The following is a 27768-nucleotide window of genomic DNA, read 5'->3' as shown; positions in this document are numbered from 1 at the left end:
TTAAATCTGATCTTTCAAAATCACATAAAAATCATTTTTTCCATTAAACCTTTCCTGATTCCTTCAGCCCCTACCAAATTCTCTAAATTTCTTCAATATAAACAGATACAATTGCCCACCTCTTTAGGACACAAATGCTGTTGTACAGCATTCTTCTATGTGTTTTCTAGTTGAATGTTTTGCTCCCCTGACCAGATAATAGACTCTGAGAGTAAGAGCAGCACTTTTTTATGACCTCTGGAACCCTCAAAGCCTTGCAAAAGAGTAAGCACAGAGCTTTTAATCCTTATTTATTTCAATGCCTCAGCAGAAGGAACTGACTCAAACTTCAGGAAGTAGCTGTGAAGACAGGGTAGCAGGAAATGACAGAAAACCTGAATACGGAACTGAAGCAGCAGCTCAGAGTTTCTTGCTCTGAAGGGGCAGCAGCTAGAGAGGAGCCGAGTGTCTACTAGAGGAGCCGAGAGCTTAGAGCAAACGCTTGCGCGGTTGAAGGTGGGTACTCTGGGCAGTGGGAAGGTTGCGGAGCACAGGACAGGAGTTGAAGTGAGAGGACTCTGCCTAGCTTTTCGTCCTAGCTGAGAAGTGAAGTCCCTGCTAGTAAGCTGCTAACCTTTCATGGCCAGAAGGCCGGCCTGGGTGTGAAGGGTTGTGGATAACAAGCATCTGGGGATGGAAACAGCAGGGAGATGCTGGAGCCCAGGGAACGCGATCCAGCAGCCATCCAGGACCCCTGGTTTCTGCCGACAATCTACAATCCTCTCTAAGGCCCAATGGTCCTAGGCACTGAGTTGGGAGGAGGACCACTGGAGATGAGACAGTCTCTGTCCCTGGAGAGCTTATGGTCTAGCAGAGAGACAAAACCCACAGGAGACATTGCAACAGATCAGGAAGTAGTAGTAGCTAGTGTACGCCAGTGCTGAGAACCAAGTGCCAGATGAAGGTATGGCGGTTCGATTAGGGCTAGTTTCTCTGTAGGGTCACAGGATCCCAGAATGTTAGAAATGGAGGGGACTTGATGAATTAGCGAGGTTAACCTCTCCATTTATTTTCCATTGGGAAAAACAGTATCAGAGATGTTCAGTGATTTACCAAATTATTTAAGTTAATATTTGTAAATTGCCTAACCTGGTACCTGGCAAATAAGTACATACCCTCTCTACTTTGACTCCCTAACCCATATTCCCACAGAGCTGGATGATCTGACTCTCTGTCCGTGTACTTTACTCAGGCAGCCTCAAGAAGAGGTCCTCGATTGTGCCTGATATTCTGGCCACCAGGCCTCACCGACTTATTCTCTGGTCTCCCACTGCTAGATAGTACCTCTTGGCTTCCCTATTTCTGGCCAGTAGCTCAAGCATACTAAATTGTCTCTGTGTCAGAAACCCTTCCCTCTGTTTCAAAAATACATGAGGATGGCAGGCTTATGGGAGAGTCAAGCTGAGACCTGGGAGGAACAGCAAGAAAGAGGACAGGACCATCGGTCCTCACTGCTTCCTTATTGCTCACGAATATTTCAGAAACTTCTCTTTTCCAGTTTTCTGTGTGAACTCCTTTTGTTGCAGAGCAGCCCAGGAGCCAGGACCATAGGTCTTATCTACGTGCCCCCCATGCATTACTGTTGCCCCACAGGGGAAGGCAGAGCTGCTCTTGGCAGTGACTCATCCCACAGTCCAGCTGACTCGGTCCGTAGTTCCCCAGTGTCCTCTTTGCATCTTGTTAACCAATCTACCCCCCAGATTTCCCTTGGACTGGTTTCCAAGGGGTTTTTCAGAGAGCTGGAGAAGGGTGGAGTTTTCAAGTGGAAAGGAGAATTGGAGAGTCTGAGCACCTCTCTGGAGAGACTGGAGGGTCTTAGGAGTGGTTGTAAGAAGGGCTCGTTTAAAAGACAGTAAAGAGTGTGGGGAAGGAGTCTGAGCAGGGAAGGGTGGGCAGAGAGTTGCCAGCCAGCAAGTGGTACCGGGGTCAAGAAGTCTCAGCACCAGAGGAGATGAGCATTGTCTGTTGTTTCCTCTCCACACCAAGATCCAGGATCCCACAGACGCAGAGCACCTGTGCAGCTCCTCATGCAGGGCTGGCAGGGCAGCAGAAACACTGGGGATGCCCTAGTGGAATAATAATTTGGCACCCCCTCAAAGCGGTGTTCTCTAAATATTTCTTTAACATTTATTTAGTTAATAAAAGTCAAATAATTCTTAATGTTCATAACAAGGGACTTATTACATGCTCTTTTTTGAACCAGTTATCTACTTTCAAAGTATAATTAAACTGTTTTTAAAAATTGAACAATAAATGAATTAGTCTCAGCAAATAATGCTTCCCCACGCATTGTTCAGTTGAGGAATTTCAGCTGAGTGCCCCTACTGACACACAGCTGTGCAGTGGCCAGTCTCAGAGTGGAGGTTGGAAAAATTCTCAATGGCGTTTAGCAGGTTGTAGAGAGGAGTGTAGATGTTCACATTATCAAGAGCTGGAAAAATATATATCTCAAGAACTGTGAAAGAAGTTATATGTAGATACCTGAGTGAAATGATGCTGTAATTCCAGGGGTGTTCTAACATCCCTCATTGATTACCTCTTCAAGCCACTAGCTGGCTGGCCTCTTGACACAAGTGAAGGATCTCAGCAGTTTTGACACCCAGGTTATTTAGTATTACCTACACTCACGATGACTTCTGTCCAGACTAATGAGCCCAGGCCACATTAGTTTGTCTTAAATAAATCCACATCCCCCTTCCTCTAACTGAGAAAAAGTGCTTTCCTAAAACTTCCATCTGCTTTGCCTCAGATTCTATTTTCTTCTAAGAAAAAAATAGCATGAAACTTTGGCTGCTATATCATTGACTTCAGCGTTCTTGTTTTCCCTCTTCTTGATTTTTTCACCTAATCATTCCCATTTTCTGTCGCCCTCAGATGTGGAAGTCTGTAGTAGGTCATGATGTATCTGTTTCCGTGGAGACCCAGGGTGATGATTGGGACACAGACCCTGACTTTGTGGTGAGTATGGAAATAGCTTTTCTTGGACAATGAAGGGCAGTGGGCAGGCATGTGGGCCACTCTGTAACCCTTGAGGGGGCTTAGAAAAAGTCTGGGACTGGGATAGCCCTCATGGTGGGACTGCCTGGCAGGACAGTTTGCTGTCATGAGTGGGGCCTGCATGATAGCCTGTGCTGAGGATGGAAGGAGACAGGTGCAGAGGAGTTTGACATTGTGATTGACAGGCTATGGCAGGCTATGCTGAGGGAACAGGTTAACTGGGTGTCCTTTGGCCTGTGAGCCAAGATTTGAGCTGGACATGTATAATTTGGGGGAATTCGGAAGTTGTAGGAGGCCTAAAGAAGAAAGTTTGAGGGATGCAGAGTAGAAAGGGAGGTTTCAGAGCTCACCAGCTTAATTTTAACATGGGGGCCTGGGTGGGATAAGCACAGAGAGGAGTCTAAGTAAAGTCCGTGAGTGCCGGAAGCAGCTGATGCAGGGGACGTGGGGGGCATGTGTGTCAGCTGTGTGGCCTCTCTCAGTCTGGCACATTTCTTGCCATCACTTATTGCTGAGTGTTGTCTTTTGTAGAATGACATCTCTGAGAAGGAACAACGGTGGGGAGCCAAGACCATCGAGGGCTCTGGACGCACAGAGCACATCAAGTAGGTACCAAAAGGACTGGGAGGAGGGAAAGAGGTATGGGAAGAGCCCAAGGAAAACTTGGAGACTCAGGAGAAGGTGAGGGGGGAAGGAAAGAGGGAAATTCCTGTCTGTGTGTCTTTGCTTTTCCTTCAGTCTGTCCTCATATGTCCCTTTGGGTGTCATGGTGTATTTGTTTCATGTCTCTCCTCTTATCCCCCCAACCCTATTATCTGTCTTTTATTTCTAACCACTCTGATATTTCCCCAACTGTGTCTATTATTTTAACTGTTTCTCTTCCGTCAGTAAGGCATGAGGAATTCGGAGAGGGAAGTGCTGAGCTTGTATCATTTACTATCTATCTATTCACATAAATATAAATGTGTGTCTGGATTGTAGGGTGACTTCTGATGGGCCAAGGAGGATTCAGTAAAATGTCAAGGTAAAGAACTCAGAATAAATGCTGTAAAACGAGGACAATATCAGGTCCCATACCTGGTCTAATTGACTTTTAAAATAAAAATTTGTGTTTGGCTACTTAATAGAAGTAGGAAGCCATGAATGGTAATATGAAGAAATATGACACTTGGAAAACCTGTTGATGTATAGGGATCTTAAAGATTATAACCCAGTATTTTACCAGAAAAAAAAAAAAAGCAAAACAAACAATAAACTCTGATACCATAACAGAGAAGGAAGTTACTCACAGACAAATCCAGGGGTTTCTGTGAGATATATTGTGTATTAGGATTGAGAGATTCTCTCTTCTTTAATAATCCATGGATTATTTGGGATCATCTAACCAGGGCTGTTTCCTTTGGATAGTGTCAGAATGTCCAATAGATGCAATAAACAGTATAACAGGAGCAAAATTAAAAAGTAAATAAATTGGCAAAATTAATCTTTTTAAGCTCCATTTTAACTCCCCTCCCCCACAAACAGCAGTGTTTTTACCTCATTTTCTTCTAGATTTTAAAAAGTGTCAGTGGATTATCACATTGCACAAGCAACATACTATGAAAACCTGGCACATGTTTATACAATTTGATAATATTCAGTACTCCGCAGTGTTGTTTAATCAGACATAAATGACTTATTTCAAGTAACTGTAATGAATATCATATTTAAAGAAAGTAGGCAATTCTGGAAGCAGTTGGAAAGCAAAAACATGGAATTGGGTCATGCAGGAAGCTTCTTTGATGCTCCTCTGTAGGCTCATCAATGCTACCCAAATTAAGATGTCTTTCCTTTTCTGAGAAAAGGCCGCTCAGTCCTAGTATCCTGAGAACTGTTAAGATAAGCATACAAACTCTCCTTGTACCTTTCCCCTCCCAGTGCCTGTCTTATGCAGAGTAGGAGTAGAACATTTTAAAGAAGACTCCTAAATCCCTGCCATGATCTTACGGAAAGAGCTGGAGTTTGGGTATCAGATAGATTCAGATTCAATTCACAGCTCTACCATTAATAACAATGTGAGTTAGACATATAGCCTCTCTGAAACTCAGCTTATTTATTTATCAAATGGGGATAATAATAGCTACCTGGCAGCTGTATGGTTAGAATTCAATGAACTAGCATATAGCAAAATCTAGTGCAGTACTTAGCACCACTTAGCAGCTCAATAATGCTATTTCTCTTTCCTGTTAATATAGATTAGTTGAATCAGATTTTCTTCCTAAAAACCTAAAAATAAACATGTAAACAGATGGAGATCTTCCTTCTTCCTAAGTGGCGTTTACCTGAACTGTTGTGTTACACAGTCCAGTATATATATTACTCTGACTGGTGACCCCTGGAGTTGTAAAATGTGGTGACCCTGGGTGTTTCCTTATTAGCCTAACTGAATCTATATCTGATAGAATAAATGGTGGAGACATTTACACAGAAACCCACTCCCCTCCTGTTTACCCAGGCTACTGAGGTATAAAAGCTCAGTCTCTGCTAGTAACTAACCAGGTGATCCTGGACAGGTCACTTCCCTCTCTGATTCCCAGTCTTACCACTGGGATCAAAAAGACCTCTAGATGACCTTCCAGTAGTAAGCCTCCAATACTCTGGGATTCTTTCTGGCTAGTGTGGGCTAGGACAACCTTTAAGGTCAGATGGGAATCACTAAAGTCCTTGGAAAGGAGGGGAAGTTGAACAGGAGAACAGTAGCTGCAGAGCTCAGATGACTCAAAGCAGGAAAAGGAAGTGATTGTGGTTCTCATTAATCTCACTACCATCCCCCACACCATGATCTTTCTTTTTTAAGTCTGCCTAAAATATATTTAGTTTGGGGAATGGTTTGGTAATTTGGTGAATAGTTCAAATGATCCTATCCATCCTTCATCTATTGTGTAGAGAAGTCCTGGGCCAGGCGGCTCCAAGCAGCCTAGTGTTTCCAGGAGCTGCCAGGTTTTCAAGGGCTCTTGCATTTTCTCCATCTTCTTCTCCCCACTTTTGCTCACTTGTGCCCATGTGCCTCTTTACAGTCGATATACCCCTCCCCACCCCTGGCTGGATGTAAACACTGATCTGCTTCTTGTCACTACAGATTAGTTTTGCCTATCCTAGAATTTCATGTACGTGGAATAATATAGAAGGTATTCTTTTGTGTCTGTCTCCTTTCACTAAGCATAATATTTTTGAGATCTATTCATGGTCTTGTGTATATCAGTCTTTTGTTCCTTTTTAATGTCAAGTAATTTTGCATTGTACAGATAAACCAGAGTTTGGTTTATTAGCCTGTTGATGGACATTTGGGTTGTTGACAATTTGGGACTATTACAAATAAAGCTGTCATGAACATTTTGATCCAAATCTTTTTGTTAACATATATTTTTACTTCTCTTGGGAAATGCCTAAAAGTAGTAGAATTCCTGAATCATATAAAAAGTGTGTTTTAACTTTTTAAGAGACCAGTAAACTGTTTTCTGAAAGAAATGTTTTTTCACTCCTACAAATAATGTATGGGTTTCAATTGCTCCATATCTTTGTCTATACTTGTTATTGTTAATATTTTTAATTTTAACTATTTTTGTAAGTGTGTGGGGATTTCAATTTGTATTTTTCTGCTGACTAATTTTATTGAGCATCTTTTCTTGTGCCATTCATATATCTTCATTTATCTTCATTTTGAAGTGTCTATTCAAATCTCTTCCTCACTTTTAAAGTGGGGTCTTTGTATTCTTATTGAGTTTTAAGAGTTCTTTATATATTCTGGATAAAAGTCTTTTGTGACATATGTGTTTTACAAATATTTCCTTCCAGACTGTAACTTGTCTTTTCATTTTATTAATGGCTTCTATTGAAGATCAGAAGATATTAATTCTGATGAAGTCTAATTTATCAAAATTTTTTATGGTTAGTGCTTTATGTGTCTAAGAAATTTTTGCCTACCTCAAACTGTGAAAACCTTTCCTATGTTTTGTTCTAAAAGATTTAGAGTTTTAGCTTTTACATTTAAGTCTATGATCTATTTCAAATTTGCTTTTGCGTATAGTGTGAGACAAAGATTGTGGTTCATTTTATTTCCATAAGGATATCTCATTATTCCAACATCGTTAAAAGACTAATCTTTCCCCACTGACTTACCTGACATCTTTGACCATATACAGGAGGGTCTATTTCTAGACTATTTTATTGATTTATATGTCTGCTCTGACCCACACCATACTGCACTGGTTGTTGTAGCTTTATTGTACTGCACTTTTTATTGCAGTCATGAAATCAGGTAGTCCTTCTCCTTTGCTCTCCTTTGGAAAAAAAAAACACTTTTTACTATCCTAGGACTTTACATTTCCACATACATTTTAGAATTAGCTAGTCAATTCCTGCAAAAATGCCTGTTGGTGTTTTGAATGGGATTGCACTGAATCTATAGATCATTTTAGAGAGAACTCACATCTTAATAATCTTGAGTTTTCCAATCCATGAACATGGGATATGTCTCCATTTATTTAGGTCTTCTTTAATTTTTTCAGAAATGTTTTTCAGTGGTCACATCTTGCACATATTTTATTAATAAGTTGTGCTAAAATATTTCGTGTTATTTCATGTGATGGTAAGTGGTATTTATTTTTAACTTTAAATTTCCAAATGTCTGTGACTAGTATGTAGAAATAAAATTGCTTTTAATAGTGATCTTGTCTCCTGGGACCTTGCTAAATGTACCTAATAGTCCTAGTAGCACATTTATGTAGATTCTTTAGGATTTTCTACAACTATGATCATACTGTCTGTGAATAAAATCTTACAGTCTGTCACTCACTTTTGTGCTTTTACTTTTGTAATTAGAACAAAAAATCTGTTCCTTCTCTTAGCTCATCTTTGAGGTCCTGAGTGTCACTTGGTTTCTATAAACTGTATTGCTTCATCAATTCCAAGGTATTTTAAGCCTTAAAATAGGCATCTGAGAGTTAATGTGTTAAAAGTTTCTTAGGTATGCCAATTAGGACATTGAATTACAATTTTTTTTCCCTTTCTATATTTCCACCTGATCACTATTTTCATACATTAATTATCTTTGTATTGGCAGAGCCTAATGGTGCCTCACACTCAAAAAAGTTTAATGTTTATTTAATAAAGGAATAATATAACTAACACATTTATAGTGGCTTCAGCTATATTCTGAAGAATTTGGTAAGAAGTTGGTCTTCGTTGGCCCCAACATTTTCATTCAAATTATATTATCTATTGTCATGATTCTCTGACTAACCTCATTGTCATCTATTGGGTGGATATTCCTGAATCTCATTTTCTAATCCCTTTTAAAAACTTGTTTCAACTATAATACAGTTATGATCCATGTAACAGTAATTGGATTTATTAAAACTTTGCTAATATTTCCCATTTGAAAGTAACGTTTAGTCCCATTTTCTTCATTCTTCATCTGAACACTTTGGTTGGGAAATATTGGTCATTCACCTGTTCTTGGAACCAATAACTTTTTTGACACAGACAGTTCTAAAGTGTTGATGCTGTCGAACTAGCAACACAGGATCTCTGCCTTCACTGCTGCCAAAGGGTTTAGAGCAGGCACAGGAACAGAGGGTTCTTCCAGCTGTTAGCTTAATTTCATCTGGCTCAAAGCCAGTTTTCTAAAATTAACTTTGACTAAAGCTGAGAAGGCTTTTAAAAAAGACCTCTGTTGGGCTTATACTACAAGGCCACAAGATGGATCTATTCTTCCATGAAAGAGGAGACTTTCGGCTGTGAGATGGCCATTCTACCTGTAACCAATATATCTGGTCTTTCTGAGCTAGTTAAGTCCCAGGAACATCACTATCTCAGTTCCTTAAACCTCCATTTCTTGCTGCAGGAAGTCAAATTTTTTATTTAGGGTTCTCTTGCCCAAATGTTTCTAAGAATCCCCAGTGGTCCTTATGTGTGTCCAAGTATCAGTCCTGATTGTCACTTATTGGTGCTGGTGTTGGTTCTGGTGCTGAGCTGTCACTTCTTATCTTCAGCCCAAACAAATACACAGAGGTATTCTCTACCCACATGGTAGAGATGAAAGTGAAGTAAGAAAGAGAATGCCTCCTTTTGGTGTTACGTTCTCTTAAGGACAGAAGTGTCCCAAATCAAGGTTATTTGAGCCTTAAAGTTTTGCAACAATTAGTGATGAGAGTGAATTTTATTAGTGAACCTTTTTTAGTTTTTAGTTCTCTCAGGAATTAGATATAGGGGCAGTGTGAAGGGCATTCATTTTTGACAAGAAGAGACACAAAATACTTAATGTATAGATAAATTTCCCAATGCTGCATCTTTCATAATCATCGTTTTTAATGACTTCCTCATGTGCCATTGAAAAGTAATATTGCAATTTACTTAACTATTCCCCCTCTTTTCCATATAAATTGTTTCTTGGTTCTTGCTATTAAATACAATGTTTCAGTGAATATCATTAGACATTAAGCTTTGCCATATTTAAAACTATTTCCTTGGGGTAGACTTCTAGGACTAGAATGTGTGGGTAAAGGGTATATGATGAATATCTTTGTGCTTCTTGAGGTAGAGTACCGAATTGTTAAACAACAAATCCATTCAGAGAGGAAAATAACTTTTTGGTTGCTAGAATATAGGTAACACTGTCCTCTAATATTTAGGAACATGAGACTAAATATCAGAAGGCTATTTAGTGAGCAAACTAACAGACTAGAGGAAATACTATTGGCTTATGGAGAGTTTATATCAGGCTATATATGCAGACCACACTAACCTCCTACTCCCAGACCCAGCACAGGTATACTTTGGGGGCTATTGCTAAAAATGAACAGAACACACTGCAATATTTCAATTTTTCTGCGAAGGAGGGTTCGTTGACATCTCTGTGCTAGACGAGTCTCTGTGATGTGGTTACTTCCAGCATTCACCAGCTGAGGAACAAAGTGTCAGAGGAGCATAATGTTCTCAAGAAGAAGGAGATGGAATCAGGGCCCAAAGCATCCCACGGCTACGGAGGTCGGTTTGGGGTGGAAAGAGACCGAATGGACAAGGTGAGTTGAAAGGGGGATATTTGCTTTAAAAAAATAAATAAATGAATTGATTCATTTGTTGGTTTTATGGTTTAAAACTTATTCAAAAGTAAAATATTCATTTGGGTTTTAAAAGAGAATGTCCACATATTATTTGTGTCATTTCCCCCCTGATTTCAACACATAAAATATAGATGACGGAAAATGGGAGCCAAGAATTTAGAAGGGCTGGCCTAGTGTAGACCCAGCCACATTGTAACACCTAGACTAAGGAGACACACATAGAGAAGGGGAAAATATGTTTTAAAATCATTTACTGCTTTTAAATGGATGTGTATTATATCTCTGCTGCAACTTCTCTTACTGTTTTCTTTACTGTATATTTAGTGTTCTTTTTGTACATATTTTATACATCGCTTAATATTTGCACATAGATGTGAAAAATATTTATGTGAATTTATCTATTAGATGTCCTCAAATATATTATTATTTTTCCTTTATCCATTAGATACTATGAAAGTATGATAAAAAGAAAGCCTGTATTTTGAATCGTATTTTTCCATTGACTTTCCTAACCTCAAAGATAAAGATATAGGACTTCCCTGGTGGTGCAGTGGTTAAGAATCTGCCTGCCAATGCAGGGGACACGAGTTCGATCCTGGTCGGGGAAGATCCCACATGCTGCGGAGCAACTAAGCCCATGGGCCACAACTACTGAGCCTGCGCTCTAGAGCCCAAGAGCCACAACTACTGAGCCCGCGTGCCACAACTACTGAAGCCCGCGCACCTAGAGCCCATGCTCTGCAACAAGAGAAGCCACTGCAATGAGCAGCTGACGCACCGCAACAAAGAGTAGCCCCCGCTCGACACAACTAGAGAAAGCCCGCACGCAGCAACGAAGACCCAATGCAGCCAAAAATAAATAAATAAAAAATAAATAAATTTATTTTAAAAAAAGATAGAGATATATTCCTATAAGAAAAAAGATTTAATCTCCAAGGAGAAAGAGCAATTTAATGAAAGCCGTTAGTTCACCCTTTTGTCATTGTGTAAAGTGCAAAGTAGGCATCGTATTCTCCCACAGAATTCCTAGGAAAGAGTAAAATAGATAAGCAGTCATTCATTCTTGAATTCAGCAAACAAAGTTGACCTACACAGACCAAAAAACACTGCAAAATGAGCTCCCAGGAGCTCATATAGGGCAGTGCTTCACATCAATCTCTGTATTAATATTTATCCCAGCATGGAATCGGAAATACAGGAGGAAGAAGAAACTTTCTAATTTCTTCTTAGTTGAGACTCTGCAAGGTATCACTATTTGGTTTGAAGTATTATTCAATTCCAAGATTATTAAAGCATCCATATCCAAATATTAAAAGAGACATACCTTTCAAAACCAAGTAGAAAATGGTAGATGGAGAAAAAAGTGGAGGGGAATAAAAAACAGTTAAATTATATGCCATCTTGGACTACTCACGGTGTTGTCTACCAGCTCCCTTTGGTATAAAGAGTCAATCACTGTTAATATCAGGGCTCAGGCTGTACTTCTGAACTTTGATGGTTGTATAGGAACAAAGATCCAGAACAAAAGCACCTGGCTGTGTTAAATATTCAATCCGGGCTATGGCATCTAGTCAGTCCCCTTAGGTGTCTCCCCAGTAACTACCCTCATTTCTATTTTGATGCACAAAGCCCTTGTTTCACCCTCTTTTTAAGCAGTGATTTAAACACTGCCCTGTCTATGTCGTCTCTATCCTTCTGGTTCCCAACCCATCCTATGGGAGTTTCCTAAATGATGGGTTCCTAGTGGTATTAAAGAAGAGTCAGGATGTGCAAGGTTCCAGAAAAAGTCATCTTGCTCTCCCATCACACATTCCTTGGCACTCTGTCAGAGATTATCAGTGTGACCTAGAATGGAATTTCTTGTATTCTTACATCCCATCCTATCTCTGATCATTTTATTTTTTCATGGTCATTTTTATCTTCTCATTCATTCTGATCTTGATTTTTCTCAGAGTGCTGTGGGCCATGAGTATGTTGCTGAGGTGGAGAAGCACTCTTCTCAGACTGATGCTGCCAGAGGCTTTGGGGGCAAATACGGAGTTGAGAAGGACAGGGCAGACAAGGTAAGTGACAACTCTCTCCCTGTGCCACCCAACTCAGATCATGTGGGACTTACCAACAATCACCTTGAATGTAGGTCTATGCTTCTCCTGTGGAAAGATGGGGCAGTGGCCTCAAGGAGGGTCCATAATGAGGATGGCTCCCACACCTCCCTCAGCAAGTTCTTTGGTGCCGCTGTTGGAGGCCACATGCTGACCTGAAAGGTGTTCATTTAAAAGAAACAAAGACTCTCAAACTCTGAATAAGGAATCCCTAAGCCTTTGTTTCCCGCCACCCCCCCCCCCGCATTTTATTTTATTTATTTATTTGTTTATTTTTTAAACATCTTTATTGAGGTATAATTGCTTTACAATGGTGTGTTAGTTTCTGCTTTATAACAAAGTGAATCAGCTATACGTATACATATATACCCATATTCCCTCCCTCTTGCATCTCCCTCCCACCCTCCCTACCCACCCCTCTAGGTGGTCACAAAGCACCGAGCTGATCTCCCTGTGCTATGTTAAGCCATTGGTTTTATCATACCTGTACGCATGAAGAGAGAAGAGGAAATTCCAAAGCTCCTCCTCTGGTCTAATATGAAAGCCTTATAAATATTTATGCCTTTCAGGAAAACAGACATATCAGCTGAAATATTATTACAATGGTAGCAAATTATCAAGTAAAACAACTAATTAAGGTTACAATGTTTTTAGAAGGTGAAGGTTACTTTTCATAGGACTTAGAACTAACTCCTTGAAGTCCAGGTGTTTTAAAGACTCCTTTGTACAAAAAAGTAGTGATAGTTTTAAAGAGAGAAAGAGAAAAAGGACAGCATGATTACAGATGATAGGGTGGTCCGGGGAGTACGATTGATAACTCATTCATGTTCTCATTTTCACACCTTAGTAGATCGGATTCTTTGAGCTCATTCTTTATGGGGCAGAGTAGTGTCCCTGCCCGGCAGCAGCACACAGAGGGGACATCTCCTTCACAGCTAGCTGAGATTTTGTTTCTTTGTTTGTTTCTTTAACCTGCAGCTGTTAATAAGTGGGCCTGAATCCTTAAAGCTAAGTGTTAGAGTGTTATTTGAATTGTAGGGGTAAAAAAAACAGAAAAGTTCAAAACATACTGTAAGGTAAAGGAAAAGCACAGAGGATAATTTTTAAAAGCAGTAATGGAATATGGAGCATGTAATATTCTCTAATCAGGGTGAAGTTTCTCTTCCTTCTTGGCTCCCCTCCTGCCTTTGCCTAATCTTTCACTGTTCTTTCTTTCAACTCCTGCCTCACCAGCCACAAACCGAATCACCTTAACAATCAGTGTGTCTTGTAAATCAAGAAACAATACATACTAATAACTTTTTTTTAACAAATTTATTTATTTTACTTATTTATTTTTGGCTGCATTGGGTCTTCGTTGCTGCGCATGGGCTTTCTCTAGTTGTGGCGAACGGGGCCTACTCTTTGTTGTGGTGTGCGGGCTTCTCATTGCAGTGGCTTCTCTTGTTGCAGAGCATGGGCTCTAGGCGCGTGGGCTTCGGTAGCTGTGGCACGAGGGCTCAGTAGTTGTGGCTCTTGGGCTCTAGAGCACAGTCTCAGTAGTTGAGGCCCACGGACTTAGTTGCTCCGCAGCATGTGGGATCTTCCCAGACCAGGGCTCGAACCTGTGTCCCCTGCATTGGCAGGCGGATTCTTAACCACTGCACCACCAGGGAAGTCCCATACTAATAACTTTTAAAATGCAAAATCTAGACTTGCTTAGGGACCTATTACTGAGCCATATGGGGACATAGCTAGGTTAGATATTTGCCAATATATCCAGTCCCAAAGCAGCTAGGATCCAGATTCTCCTGGTTGCCTCTCATCCCACCAAAATCTACATCTCTGGGTTTCCACTGTTGTGTAAGGAAAGAGAAGAGGCACAGTATAATCAGTCAGTATAGGATGATATCTCTTACATGTGCACAGTGCTGCTTTATAGTTTACAAGGCAGTTTTCTAGCTATTATCTCATTTTAGTTTCATGAGACTTAGGAAGAAAAACACTGATTTACTGAGTGCCCACACTTTATGTATCTTACCCCATTTAGTCCTCACAATATGCCAAATAAGTTGGAATCATTTTACAGTTGAGGTTAATAAGGCAGGTATACCTATTTTCATTTCATATTTAAAGGGCCCAAGGGGGACTTCCCTGGCGGTCCAGTGGTTAAGACTCTGCACTTCCACTGCAGCGGGGGCACGGGTTCCATCCCTGGTCGGGAAATTAAGATCCCACATGCCTCCGTGTGGCCAAAAGAAAAACAAAACAAAAAATAGAGGCTGAGGCTCAGTAATATTAAAGGACATACCTAAAGTTACACAACTACAAATAGGAAAGGTGGGGTTGGGGTTTGGATCTAGAGCTATCTGTGTCCAGGGCCCATGGTCATTGGTTTGTAGCACACTGCCTTTATACCAGCCTGTCAGGGTACTGTCTGTTTCTACATTGAACCCCCATACTCAGCTCTGAGCCCCTATAACTAACCCCTGGGCTGAGCTATAGGTGTAAGGGTAAGTGAGAGAGGGAGAAAATGTTCATCTCTGACTCTAATCGATTCTCTCTCCTTTTCTCTGTAGTCAGCTGTTGGCTTTGATTACAAAGGAGAAGTGGAAAAACACACATCTCAGAAAGGCAAGGACCCTGCACTTCAGCCTTAGCAACCCGACTGCCCAGACTGCTCAGACTTCAACTCCCAGCAGCCATCATCGACACCCTTTAGTTCCATGGCCCAGTTCCCTGCTATTTTATTTTATTTTTAAATCCAAGCATGTACTTGCTTCTTTTTTTCTCCTATATTGCTTTCTGTGAGCTTGGTCAAGTTTTCTTTAGTCCCATTTCCCCTCTAATGGATCAAAAATAGGATATTATACTCCTTTATTTTAGGAAGTTATTCCTAAGTTTTAATGTACATCTGCAGCTTAAGTTTAAAATTAATCACTATCTCTTCCTGAGTAACACAGGAAATGAAGAATAATTTAATTACATTTCTTCTACATTCTACAGTCTTTGTACCAACTGAACAATTGTTCAGTATATCGATTACATGTGTTTGTTTTTAAACCCCACAAAAATTAATCATTATTATTACTAGGTGAAGGCTTATTTAAATTAACCAACATATTTACCAGTTCACTAGCTCATCATTGTTTATAATATTTCATTGTTTCCTCCTTGCTGCTTCTATTCCTTCTTGCTAGAGATATCCTTTGGTAATTCTTTCAGTGAGAGTCTATGAGAGAACTCCCAGGCTTTGTCTGAAAAAAAAATTTAGTTTGCTCCATTCTTCATTGTTATTTTCCCTTCATCTTGTTGAAGATACTATTCCATCATCTCTGGCATTTCTCTTGGGTTAGTCTAATCATCATTCCTTTGTACGTAACATGTCTTGTCTCTCTGTTTTTGTTTTGTCTCATGAAAATTTTTCTTTTTGTCTCTGATATCCTGAAATATCATCAGGCTATACCTAGGTGTTGGATCTATTTTTATTATTCTACATGAGACTTATTGCTCCTCTTCAACCTGAGAATTAACTTTCAATATGAAAAGTTCTCGGGCGTTTTCTCTTTAGATAGTGTCTCTCCTCTCTTCTCTTTTATTCTTTCTTCTGGAACTCAGATGTAATATATTAGAACTTTTTATTCTCTTCTCCATCTCTCTCTCTCTTTTAAAAAAGACTTTATGTTTTCAGAGCTTTTTAGATTTATGACAAAATTGAGAGGAAGGTACAGTCCTGCACCCATACATGCATAGCCTCCCCCATTATCAACATCACTGACCAGAATGGTGTGTGTGTGTGTGTATATATTTTTTTTTTCTTTTTTCTTTTTTTTTTTTTACCAAGGATGATTCTACACTAACACATCAAAGTCAGCCAAAGTCCATAGTTTACTTTAGGGTTCACTCGGTGTTGTGCTTTCTATGGGTTTGGACAAAAGTATACTGACATATATCCATCATTATACTGTCATACAAAGTATTTTCAGTGTCCTAAAAATCCTCTGTGCTCTGCCTATTCATCTCCCTCATCCCTCAGCAACCACTGATTTTTTTTTGTCTCTATAGTTTTGCCTTTCACAAGATATTATATGGTTGGAATCATATACCATGTAGCCTTTCCAGATTGGCTTCTTTCACTTAGTAATATGCATTTAAGTTTCCTCCATGTCTTTTCATAGCTTGATAACTCATTTCTTTTTTGCTGAATATTATTCCTTTGTCTTGATGTACCCCAGTTTATTTATCTGCTCACCTACTGAAGAACATAGTGGTTGCTTCCAAGTTTGGGCGATTATGAATAAAGCTGCTATAAGCATCTGTGTGCAGGTTTTTGTGTGGACCTACATTTTCAACTCCTTTGGGTAGATACCAAGGAGTGCAATTGCTGGATCCTATGGTAAGAGTATGTTAAGTTTTGTAAGAAACTGCCAAACTGTCACTCAAAGTGGCTGCACCATTTTGCATTCCCACCAACAATGTATGACAGTTCCTGTTGCTCCACATCCTCACCAGCATTTGGTGTTGTGAGTAGTCTGGATTTTGGCCATTCTAATTGGTGTGTAGTGTTATATTATTGTTTTAATTTGCATTTCCCTGATGATATATGATGTAGAGCATCTTTTCATATGCTTATTTGCTATCTGTATATCTTCTTTGGCAAGGCATCTATTAATATATTTGGCCTATTTAAAAAGTTGGGTTACTTGTTTTCTTATTGTTGAGTTTTAAGAATTCTTTGTATATTTAGGGTAACAGTCCTTTATGACATGTGTCTTTTGCAAAGATTTTTCTCCCAGTGTAAGGCTTGTCTTCTCATTTGCTTGCCATTGTCTTTCACAGAGCAAAAGTTTTTAAAATTTTAGTGAAATCCAGCTTATCAATTATTTCTGTCATGTGTTGTGTCTTTTTTGTTATATATAAAAAGGCATCACCATACCTAAGGTCATCTAGGTTTTCTCCTATATTATCTTCTAGGAGTTTTATAGTTTTGCATTTTACATTTAGGTCTATGATCCATTTTGATTTAATTTTTGTGAAAAGAGAATTTTTGTAATGCATGTGTCTAGATTCATTGTTTTTTTAATCTGTGGATGTCCACTTGTTCCAGCACCATTTGTTGAAAAGACTATCTTCTCTTCATCGTGTTACCTTTGCTCCTTTGGCAAGCATCAGTTAACTATAATTATGGAGGTCTATTTCTGGGCTCTCTGTTCTGTTCCACTGATTTATTTGTCTATTTTTTCACCTCTACCACACTGTCTTCATTACTTTAGCTTCATAGTAAGTCTTAAAGTCTGGTAGTGTCAGTCTTCTAACTTTGTTCTCCTTCAATATTGTGTTGGCTATTCTGGGTCTTTTGCTTCTTCATATAAACTTTAGAAACCGTTGATCCAAAAAATAACTTGCTGGGGTTTTGATTGGGGTTGCACTGAGTCTGTGGATCAAGTTGGGAAGAACTGACGTCTTGACAACCTTGAGTCTTCCTATCCATGAACATGGAATATCTCTATTTACTTAGTTTTCTTTGATTTTGTTCATCAGAATTTCATAGTTTTCCTCATATAGATCTTATACATATTTTAAGTTTATACCTAAGCATTTCTTTGTTGGGGTAGTAATGTAAATGATATTGTGCTTTGAATTTCAAAATCCACTTATTTGTTGCTTGTCTATAGGAAAGCAATTGACTGTTGTATATTAACCTTGTATCCTGCAACCTTGTCATAATTGCTTATTAGTTTCAGGAGTTTGTCAATTCTTTTGGATTTTCTACATAGACAGTCATGTCATCTGTGAACAAAGACAGTTGTGTATCTTCTTTTCTAGTCTACATACTTCTTCTTTTCTTGCATTATTGCATTAGCAAAGACTTCAAGTACAACGTTGAAAAGGAGTGATGAGACAAGCCATAGTTGCCTTGTACCTGATCTTAGTGGGAAGGCTTTAAGTTTATCACCATTAAGTATGATACTAGCTGTAGAGTTTTTGTGGATAGTCTTTATCAAGTTGAGAAATTTCCCCTCTATTTCTAGTTTACTGAGAATTTTTATTGTGAATTGTGTTGGATTTTGTCAAATGCTTTTTCTGCATCTATTGATATGATCATGTGATTTTTCTTTTTTTCTTGTTGATGTGATGGATTATGCTAATTTATTTTCAAATGTTGAACCAGCATTGCATACTTAGGATAAATCCCACTTGGTCATGGTAGATAATTATTTTTATACATTGTTGGATTCGATTTGTTAATATTTTGTTGAAGATTTTTGAATCTGTGTTCATGAGAAATACTGGTCTCTAGTTTTCTTTTATTGTAATGTCTTTGTCTGGTTTGGGTATTAGAGTAATGCTGACCTTATAGAACAGTTGTGAAGTATTCCCTGTGCTTTTATCCTCTGAAAGAGAGTGCAGAGGACTGGTATAATTTCTTCCTTAAATATTTGGTGGAATTCACCAGTGAACCCATATGGGCCTGGTGCTTCCTGTTTTGGAAGATTATTAATTATTTATTCAATTTCTTTAGTAGATATAGGCCTTTCAGGTCATCTGTTTCTTTTTGTATAAGTTTTGGCAGTTGTGTCTTTCAAGGAACTGGTCCATTTCATCTAGGTCATCAAATTTGTGGGCATAAATTTGTTCATAGTATTATTTTATTATCCTTTTAATTTCCTTGGAATCTGTTGCAATGTAGCCTCTTTCATTTCTGATATTATAGTAATTTATGTTCTCTCTTTTTTTCTTTGTTAGCCTGACTAGAGGCTTATCTATTTTATTGATCTTTTCAAAGAATCAGCTTTAGGTTTCCTTGATTTTCTCTATAGGCTTCTTGTTTTTAATTCCATTGATTTTTTTGCTCCAATTCTTATTTCTTTTTTCTGCTTACTTTGGATTTAATTTGTTCTTCTTTTAACAGTTTCCTAAGGTGGACACTTAAATTGTTGATTTTAGGCCTTTTTTCTTTTCTAATACTTGCATTGCTTTTCCTTATGCACTGCTTTCACTGCATCCAAAAATTTTTGTTAAGTTGTGTTCTTGATGTCTCTTAATTTCTCTTCTCTATCTCCATCTCTTCATCTCCCTGTGTTGTATTCTGGGTAATTCCCTTGGATCTATGTTAAGTTCTCTAACTCTCCCTTCAGCTGTATTTAATTATCATTTAAGCTGTCCACTAAATTTTTTAACTTTATTTCATGAATTTTCATTTGTGCAAGTTCCCTTTGATTCTATTGAAAATCTGCTGATTCCTTTTCCATAATGCCCTATTGCTTTCATTATGTTTTTCACCCTTCTTTAACTCTTTAATTATTTTTAAAGTATTCATTTTATAATTTCTTTCACATTGTTATATTATTTGCAGTCCTTGGGGGTGCTAATTCTTCTGTTCAGTTAATCTGTTTTCCCTCATGGTTATTTATTTTTTTGATGGTTTGTAATTTTTGTTTGCAAATTTATTTCAGTGGGGGGAAAGGGATATTTGTTTTATGAGAGTTTTATGTGCCCTGGGTTGAGAAGTTTCCCATCAGAGAAACTATGCCTTTATTTCTATCTGAGTTCTAGGGGTTTTAATAGTAATAGACCATGTTTTCTTTATGATTTTTGTTTTCTATTATGAATTCAATTTCTTAAATAGATACAGGTCTATTCAGTCTTCTGATTTTTTCTTAAGTCAGTTATGGTATAGTGTGCTTTTCAAGGAATTTTTCCATTTTTATCTATATTTTCAAATATATTGGCATAACTTCATTTATAGTATTCCCTTATTTTCTTTTTAACCTCTGTAAGATCTGTAGTGATATGTTCACTTTCACTTCTGATATTGTTAATTTGTGTTTTTTCTCTTTTTAATTATTTTTGCTAGAGATTCATCAGTATTATTTTTTATTAATTTCAAAGAAGTATCTTTTGGCTTTGCTCATTTTCTCTATTGTTTACTTGTTTTTAAAATTTTATTGAATTCTGCTCTTATCTTCATTATTTTTTCTTTCATTTTAATGTGGGTTTAGTTTGTTCTTTCTGTAGCTTCTTAAGGTAGAAACTTAGATAATTGATTTTAAACCTTTGTTTACTGTATGGGCTCTTAAAACTATATATTTCCCTCTAAACACTGTTTTTGCTACATTCCACAATGTCATGCGTATTTTAATTTTCATGCAGTTCAAAACATTTTCTAATTTTCCTTTTCATTTCTTCTCTGACCCATGAGTTATTTAGAAGCGTGTTGCTTATTTTCCAGGTATTGGGGAAATTTTCTAATTTTATTGTTATTAACTTCTAATTTAATTCTATTGTGATCAGAGGATATGTTATCTCATATTCCAATCTTTTGAAATGTATTGAAACTTTTTATAAGGACAAGCATGTGGTCTATCTTGGTGAATGTTATATGTGCATGGAAAAAAATGTGTATTATGCAGTTTGGGGGTGCAATATTCTGTAAATGTCACTTAGGTCTTGATAATGTTGTTTGGGCCTTCTATAATTTTAGATTCTTTTTGTCTAAATTTTCTATTAATAATGAGAAAAGAGTGTTAAAATTTTCAACTATGATCATAGATTTGTCTATTTCTCTTTCTGCTTTGCTTCATGAGTTTTGATTCTGATAATAGGTTTATACCAGCATATATATTCCTGATGAATGACAAATTGCACTCTTATCATTGAGTTATGTCTCTCTTATCTTTTATAATGCATTTTGTCTTGGGGTCCATTTTGTCTCATATTCATGCCATCCTTCTGATGCTTACTCTTTCTGTGGTATATATTTTCCTACATCAGTATTCAATTAATTTCTTAGCTTAGAATTTCTGTATAATATAAGTAGTATGAAACTGGATATTTGTATCCCACACCTTCAGGTGTAGGCTTGGAGTTTCCAAGTCTCATAGGTAAAATTTCCTTCTCCAAATGCTAAAAAAACTACAGTTCCTCTCACTATTTCCCTGGACAGGTGAGTAGACTTTTTCTAGAATTCTTTTATGGGAGTGGGCAGAACCTTACTTCCTGCTCTCCAGCCACCTGTTCTTATAGAAAGTAGAACCCCAGACCCTAGATTCTAATCCCTAGGCACTAAATTTGGGACTTAAAACAGCTTGGGTTTTCTATGTCAGCTCATAATTACCATCATATCAACTGTTTTGATTCATCTGTTTGTTTCTGGAGCCGGGAATTTTTTTCTTCTTTTCTTTTGAGATTCACTATTTAAAAAAAAAAAAGAGATTGCTCTATCTTTCTGACATTGCTAAGTGTTTATATAGGATTAGGAAAAGGCATATAGTTCATATGCATCTCTCTTTTTTTCTGGAAGTCTCTCCTTACACTCTCTATACTTTCTCCTTTCTTGAAGAAGGGAGAAAATTCAAATGATCTTCTCATCTTGGAATGGAAGTAAGGGAGGAGAGGAAAAGAGTGAACATTGTTTAAAGCTTACAAAAGTTGCTTAGAACAACATTTCTCTTTCATTTCCCAGTATTCAAGCCCTGCTCTCTTCCTGGGCCCCTATCACCCTGCACCCATCCCTCCTGACTCCTCTCTCCCACAGCACTTCCCGTGGGCTGAGAGTGAGCTCTCACGACTGCTCCTTCCACCATAGATTACTCTCATGGGTTCGGTGGCCGTTATGGGATAGAGGAGGACAAACGGGACAAGGCAGCTCTGGGATATGACTACAAGGGAGAGACAGAGAAACACGAATCCCAAAGAGGTAAGTTGGGATTGGAGAAGAGGGAGGTCACAGGGTACATGGAGGCCTCCTTCTGTCCCTAAAGGCTGACATGGAGGACCCAGAATATGAGGGGCAGGTATGCAGGAAGTGGTGGGATGAAGAGTAAGTGTATGTATATGGGGGTAGGTGGGAGGAGACCAACAGGGGTGGAGGGGAAAACAGCAAGCTAAGGAGCAGGACAGAGGAGGGTGACCAAAGAGAAGGGGTCACTGAGAAAGGGATGAAGACGGACAGGCTGGGTGATGGCAAGAGGGTGATTTGGCTGTGAGTCTTAGAGGCCCCTCTGCTTCACAGAGAGAAAGCCTTCTTCCCTGGGACACATAGGGGATGGCTGGGGGGTGCTCTTCAATTTTTCCTGTTTCTTCCCTTATATTTTCCCCTTTTCTGTCACTTCTTTCTTTTTGTTTCTCTCTTCCCATCTCTCATCCCTCCATTCTCTCTCAAGAGTTTTTCTCCCCATCCTTTTTCATCTTTTCCCACCCATGCCTCTTTCTATCCTCTAATTTTCACACTTTATCATTGATCTTTCTCTTTTCCTCATTCCTGTCTTCTGGCCTTCCTTCTCACTGCTCCCACTCCCTCTTCCCATATATTTCTAGCATTTTGACTCCTCTTATGACTCTCAGATCTTTCCATCCTGCAGATTATGCCAAGGGCTTTGGTGGTCAGTATGGCATCCAAAAGGACCGAGTGGATAAGGTAAAGCACCAGAACACCAGTGTCTTGAGAATGGTTCCCTGAAGTACATGGAGAAGAATGAGAGGCAAAGCTGGAAAAAGGATGGGCAAAGCTAGGTGCCCTGCACTGTCCTCCTGGTGTCCTGCTCTCCCCATTGACTGCCCTCAGCATCTAAGGGGCATGTCTTCTGAAGCCTGAGCTTTTTTTTTTTTCTTTTTTTAATATTTATTTATTTTGGCTGTGCTGGGTCTTAGTTGTGGCACGCGGACTCTTAGTTGCGGCATGCGTGCAGGATCTAGTTCCCCAACCAGGGATCGAACCTGGGCCCCCTGCATTGGGAGCATGGAGTCTGACCCACTGGACCACCAGGGAAGTCCCAGAAGCCTGAGCTTTAACTAAGGAGAGTGGAGGGAGGCAGAGAGAGACAGAGAAACAGAAAAACTCCAGGGAAAGGTATTCGAAATTTCATTGATTGCTTGGCATTGATTAACTCAATCAATAATTTCTTCCCACTCCATTCAGTCTTCCCCTACACCTCTTCATGTACTGGCCTGAGACCCTCCTGCATTCCAGGCAACTGGACTTAGAGATGTGAGATTCCAGGAACACTGAGCTTTTTAAAAGGAGAGCTAATCCCACCAGTCTAGAACTTCTTTACCCCTCTCTCTGCCACAAAACAGCACTATTTGAATACCCTGTCTAACTATTGAGCATCAAAAGGTTAGGGAGACCTCCTATAGTGACCCAGTCACCGATACTGCCTTCTGGATTATTACCACTCCCTTCCCCCTCCCCACCACTACACATATTGTTCTCTTACCTGCAGAGTGCTGTTGGTTTCAATGAAATGGAGGCCCCAACCACAGCTTATAAGAAGACAACACCCATAGAGGCTGGTGAGTTTTAATTCCCTTTCTCTGTGCTCTTCAACCTCTTCTCCCTTCTCATTCTTTTTTCTTCCTAGACTACCTATTCCAAGCCTTTACCTACCTAGATTAGCTGAGGTAGACTTGACCCCTACCCTCATATTCCCAGATTCCCTCTCCTAGAAAAAATTAGGTTAAGTGGATATCTGAGTGACACTGGTGAAGAGACTGTAAGCAGAGAACAGAGAGAGGAAGGGAGGGAGCCATTTGGGAAGAACACATAGGGAAAGGAGCTTTGGATGGGGGATAGAGGGTAGATGATGGCCAGAAGGCATACAGATTTAAGAAATGTGGACAGGGAAGATGCAGGTTAGGAGAACAAGCCTTATGATTTAAAAAGGGCAAGAGTCTGAGATCACATGGCCTGGCTATATGGAAATCTAGGCATCAGGGTTACCTTATCCTCCTATAATCCCCTTGTTCCTTCATTGATACCTCTTTACCCCCCTTTCCATGAGTCCCCTCTCTACCTGCTCTTCTTTGGATATTTAACTGGTTCCTCTTCTTCATTCCAGTGCCACTCCCCTACCTCCAACCCAAGACAACCCTAATTTTTCTTGCCTGTGTCTGCAGCTTCCAGTGGCGCCCGTGGGCTGAAGGCAAAATTTGAATCCATGGCTGAGGAAAAGAGGAAGCAGGAGGAAGAGGAGAAGGCACAACAGATAGCCAGGCAGCAACAGGAGAGAAAGGCCTTGGTAAAGATGAGCCATGAGGCTAAGCCACCAGTGGCCACTATGGAAGAGCCGGTGGTGTCAGCCCCATTGCCCAAGAAAATCTCCTCAGAGGTAAGTGTTTGGCCCTTCGGGATCCACATCAAGGATTCCTTGCCCAGACAAGAGCCTAAGGGGTCTGTATCCTTAGGAGAAAATAAGGCACAGGCCTCCCCTGTGTTAGGCAAAGTCTACAGTTGCTATCCCTGTCTTCAGGAAGATTTCAATCTGATTGTGTAATTAAGCTTCATATATACATATGAGAATGTTAGCTGAAAAAAACCAAGATTTACATAGTACAACAGAAGATAGGTCACCAGCCAGTGCAGTCAATTACTGATGCAACAACAAGAGGAAGGAGCTGTCATTTCAGGTTGGAGCCCATCTTGAGGAATGGTTGATTTGAACTGGCAGAGGTAGGAAGGGGTATTCCAGGTCAGTACAAGAGAGAAGATGGAAGTTTCTTGCTCACTGGAAAGATGCTTCATCCTCCACAGGCCTGGCCTCCAGCAGGGAGCTGTCTGTCATCAGAGTGTGGGCCTGTGAGAACCAGTAGAGAACAACCAGTGCCTACCCAGCCCCCAAGGCAGAATCCCCCAGAGGTAAGCAGAGCCCCAAAGATTCTCTGCTCCTTCCCCATCTCCTCATGTCCTAGTAGGTGGGCTGTACAGGGTGATCAACAATCCTGGTTTGTCTGGGACTATCCTGGTCTTAGCATTGAAAGTCTTATATTCTGGGAAATCACCTAGTCCTGGGCAGACTAGGATAGTTAGTCATCCTAGCTGTCATCTTTCACCTTTTTTTTTTTTGCTTTTGCTTTTGCGTCAATGTTTTCCTTGTCTTCCACGGATTCTGACTTGCTTTCTGCTTCCCTTCTATCATCTTTTGGTAGGTGTTTTGAGTGGGTGGGTGTGGGAGGTTGATGAATGAAGAGGGATGAAAGATTGTGTTCCCTAGGAGAGGCTGTTAGAAGGATGCAAGGATGGAGGGTAGAATGGCAGCATGGGGATGGGTGGGGTCTTAGCAGTCCTCCATTGGGAGATTTTGGAGAGGCAGCTCCTGGTGAACAGAAGTCACCCTGCTTCACACTGTCCCTTCTCAGGACAATGAGGAGCCCCCAGCTCTGCCCCCCAGGACTCCAGAAGGCTTCCAGATGGAGGAAGAGCCAGTGTATGAAGAAGCACCTGAGCCTAAGCCCGAGCCTGAACCCGAGAATGACTATGAGGATGTTGGGGAAATGGACAGACATGAGCCGGATGAGGAACCAGAGGGCGACTACGAAGATGTGCTCGAGCCTGAGGATCCCTCTTTTTCCTCCACTCTGGCTGGTGAGTGGTAGGGCAGCTCCTGGATTTGGTCAGCTGTAGGGGAGAGGAAGAGAGAGAATTTCCCCATTACACAGAAGGACCTGTCTATTTTCCTTCTCCATGTTGATGAGACCATATTCATATTTCTCATTATGCAGGATCATCAGGCTGCCCGGCTGGGGCTGGGGCTGGGATCTCAGCTGTAGCCCTGTATGATTACCAAGGAGGTAGGTTGGGAGTGGCCTGAGGGGTCTGGTGCCTGGAGGCCCGTGATACATGAAAGGGGGGATGGATTCTGGGGGTCAGGATAGGGCCCAGACTTGGCATCAAGAACAGGCCTATTTCCCTTCCTGAGGTTTAAAGGGGACACAGGGGTGGAGGGATTCCTGCCTGACCATTCTAATATCCTGTCAATTTTCTCCCCAGAGGGAAGTGATGAGATTTCCTTTGATCCAGATGACATCATCACTGACATTGAGATGGTGGACGAGGGCTGGTGGCGGGGACGTTGCCATGGCCACTTTGGACTCTTCCCTGCAAATTATGTCACGCTCCTCCAGTAACTGTGGCTGTCTGTCTTCTGCACTGTGACTTCCCTTGTCCCAAGTGGCTCTGCCTCCACCCACTTTCCATTTCTGCTGCAAGTGTCTGACAGGATGTCATGAGTTGCCTGAAGCTCTAGACAGACTTCCCTCTCCCTCTCCATTAGGGTTTGGGGCAGAGACAGCATGAGGAAGGAGGTCTCCTTCCCCTCGGTGTCCTGTCTATCCTGGATACCCTAGATGATCTCAGGGATGTTTATCTTGTATCCTGCCTCCTTCCCCATGAATCCCCCCTCTAACACCCACCCTCCCGCTCTACCTTCCTTTGTTTGTGAACTCTGAGCTTCCTGGTTTGCTTACCTGGGAAGGTATGTTTATATTTCCTGGTTGTGCTGTTTGCTTACTTTCCTTCTCTGCAGAAATATCTCTGAATCTTCTCTCTGCTCAGTCCTAAAGTGGAAATAAAGTGGGACCATGGCTCACCTCTATTCTGAGGTAAATAGTACTTTTTATGCAGCCCTCAATGGTCCTGACTCTCATGGCTCCAATTCTCCTTCCATCTTTCAGGGATATCCAGAAAACTCTCTCCTCCACTGCCCATCACTCTGCACCCTGGGTGTCAAGGGCTGTGCCCTTTCCTTAGACTCTACTGATACCCAGTCCAAAACTAGATGGGCCTGGGGAATGGCAGTAAGGTAGGGGAACAGGGGCCAGGAAGGGTCCACGATAAGACAGTTCAACTTCTGCTGGCTTCAGCAGTTGTGAGAGGCCAGCCACTTTCTGCCTGGGAGTAATGACTACACTCTTTTAGTGCATAATGATTCTTGAGGCAAAAGCACAAATTAGGGGAAAGAAAGGAGGAAAAGATTTAGCCAAGAAAAAAAGACAAAAACTAAAGAAACAATGAGGTGTTAAGAGGATTTAGAGTGACAGTGGCCTCTACTAGAGAAAGTCTAGGCTTCCTTGTAGCTGGATGAATGAAATTGATGGTCATGTAAGAAGGTAGATTGAGGAAGCTCATAAAGTTTCTGTGTGGTCCAGAGCTGAGGCTGCTGATAGGAGAAGAAGTGAGGACCTTTGGATGGCCAGTGATAGGCAAAAAGCAAATCACCAAGCAAAGTATGGGGATGAGGGAGAATGAAAGGCCAGGACATGGTGAGTTTATTCTAACCCCAGGCCACTGGGCTTGGCAAGGTCCAGAATAGGAGATCCTAGGCAAAACCAAAATCAAATCGAAATGAAAGTCAGGGATTTGGTATAGGGGATCTTTGGTTGGTAGAAAATAGAAGTCTGTGCTATAACTGGTATCTGAAGTTGGGTTCGGCTTTCAAAGATGGAGAAGACAGTGGGATCAAGGAAGAGCTAGGATTGGTGTCTGAGACCCATAGTTGCTGCAGGACTTTATAAAAGTTCATTGGTGAGCTGTGCATGTGCTTAGAGCACTGCATCCCTCAGGCTCATTCCTTGGCTTTTCTTCAAGACACACACTCCTTTGTTTCCACAGCGACCTCTATGCCAGTGAGTCACACATCTGTCTCTACACCTCACTTATAAGATTCACCCAGTTAGACTTTCAGAGTGAAAAGCAGCTTTTATTTCTGCCTATAGAGACATTGGGGTTTCCAGTGTATAGAGGTAAGTCACACTAGATATACACAATCTCA

General features: G+C 40.3%; 1 protein-coding gene across 1 annotated transcript; it reads left to right on the top strand.

Annotated features, from left to right (window-relative positions):
• Positions 1 to 248: 248 nt before the first annotated feature.
• On the top strand, positions 249 to 27768 carry HCLS1 (hematopoietic cell-specific Lyn substrate 1). The gene is made up of 14 exons (XM_061194211.1): positions 249 to 495; positions 2914 to 2997; positions 3568 to 3641; positions 9968 to 10097; positions 12092 to 12202; positions 14800 to 14854; positions 21810 to 21920; positions 22585 to 22640; positions 23446 to 23515; positions 24119 to 24330; positions 24753 to 24857; positions 25358 to 25583; positions 25721 to 25789; positions 25989 to 27768. Exons 2-14 carry the CDS (start codon positions 2914 to 2916, stop codon positions 26123 to 26125), a joined length of 1440 nt encoding a protein of 479 aa, XP_061050194.1. The 5' UTR covers positions 249 to 495; the 3' UTR covers positions 26126 to 27768.

This window comes from Eubalaena glacialis, chromosome 6 (assembly GCF_028564815.1).
Source record: "Eubalaena glacialis isolate mEubGla1 chromosome 6, mEubGla1.1.hap2.+ XY, whole genome shotgun sequence".
Lineage (NCBI taxonomy): Eukaryota > Metazoa > Chordata > Mammalia > Artiodactyla > Balaenidae > Eubalaena > Eubalaena glacialis.
Note: the sequence above shows the minus strand (reverse complement) of the source record. Positions and strands in the feature narration are given on the sequence as shown.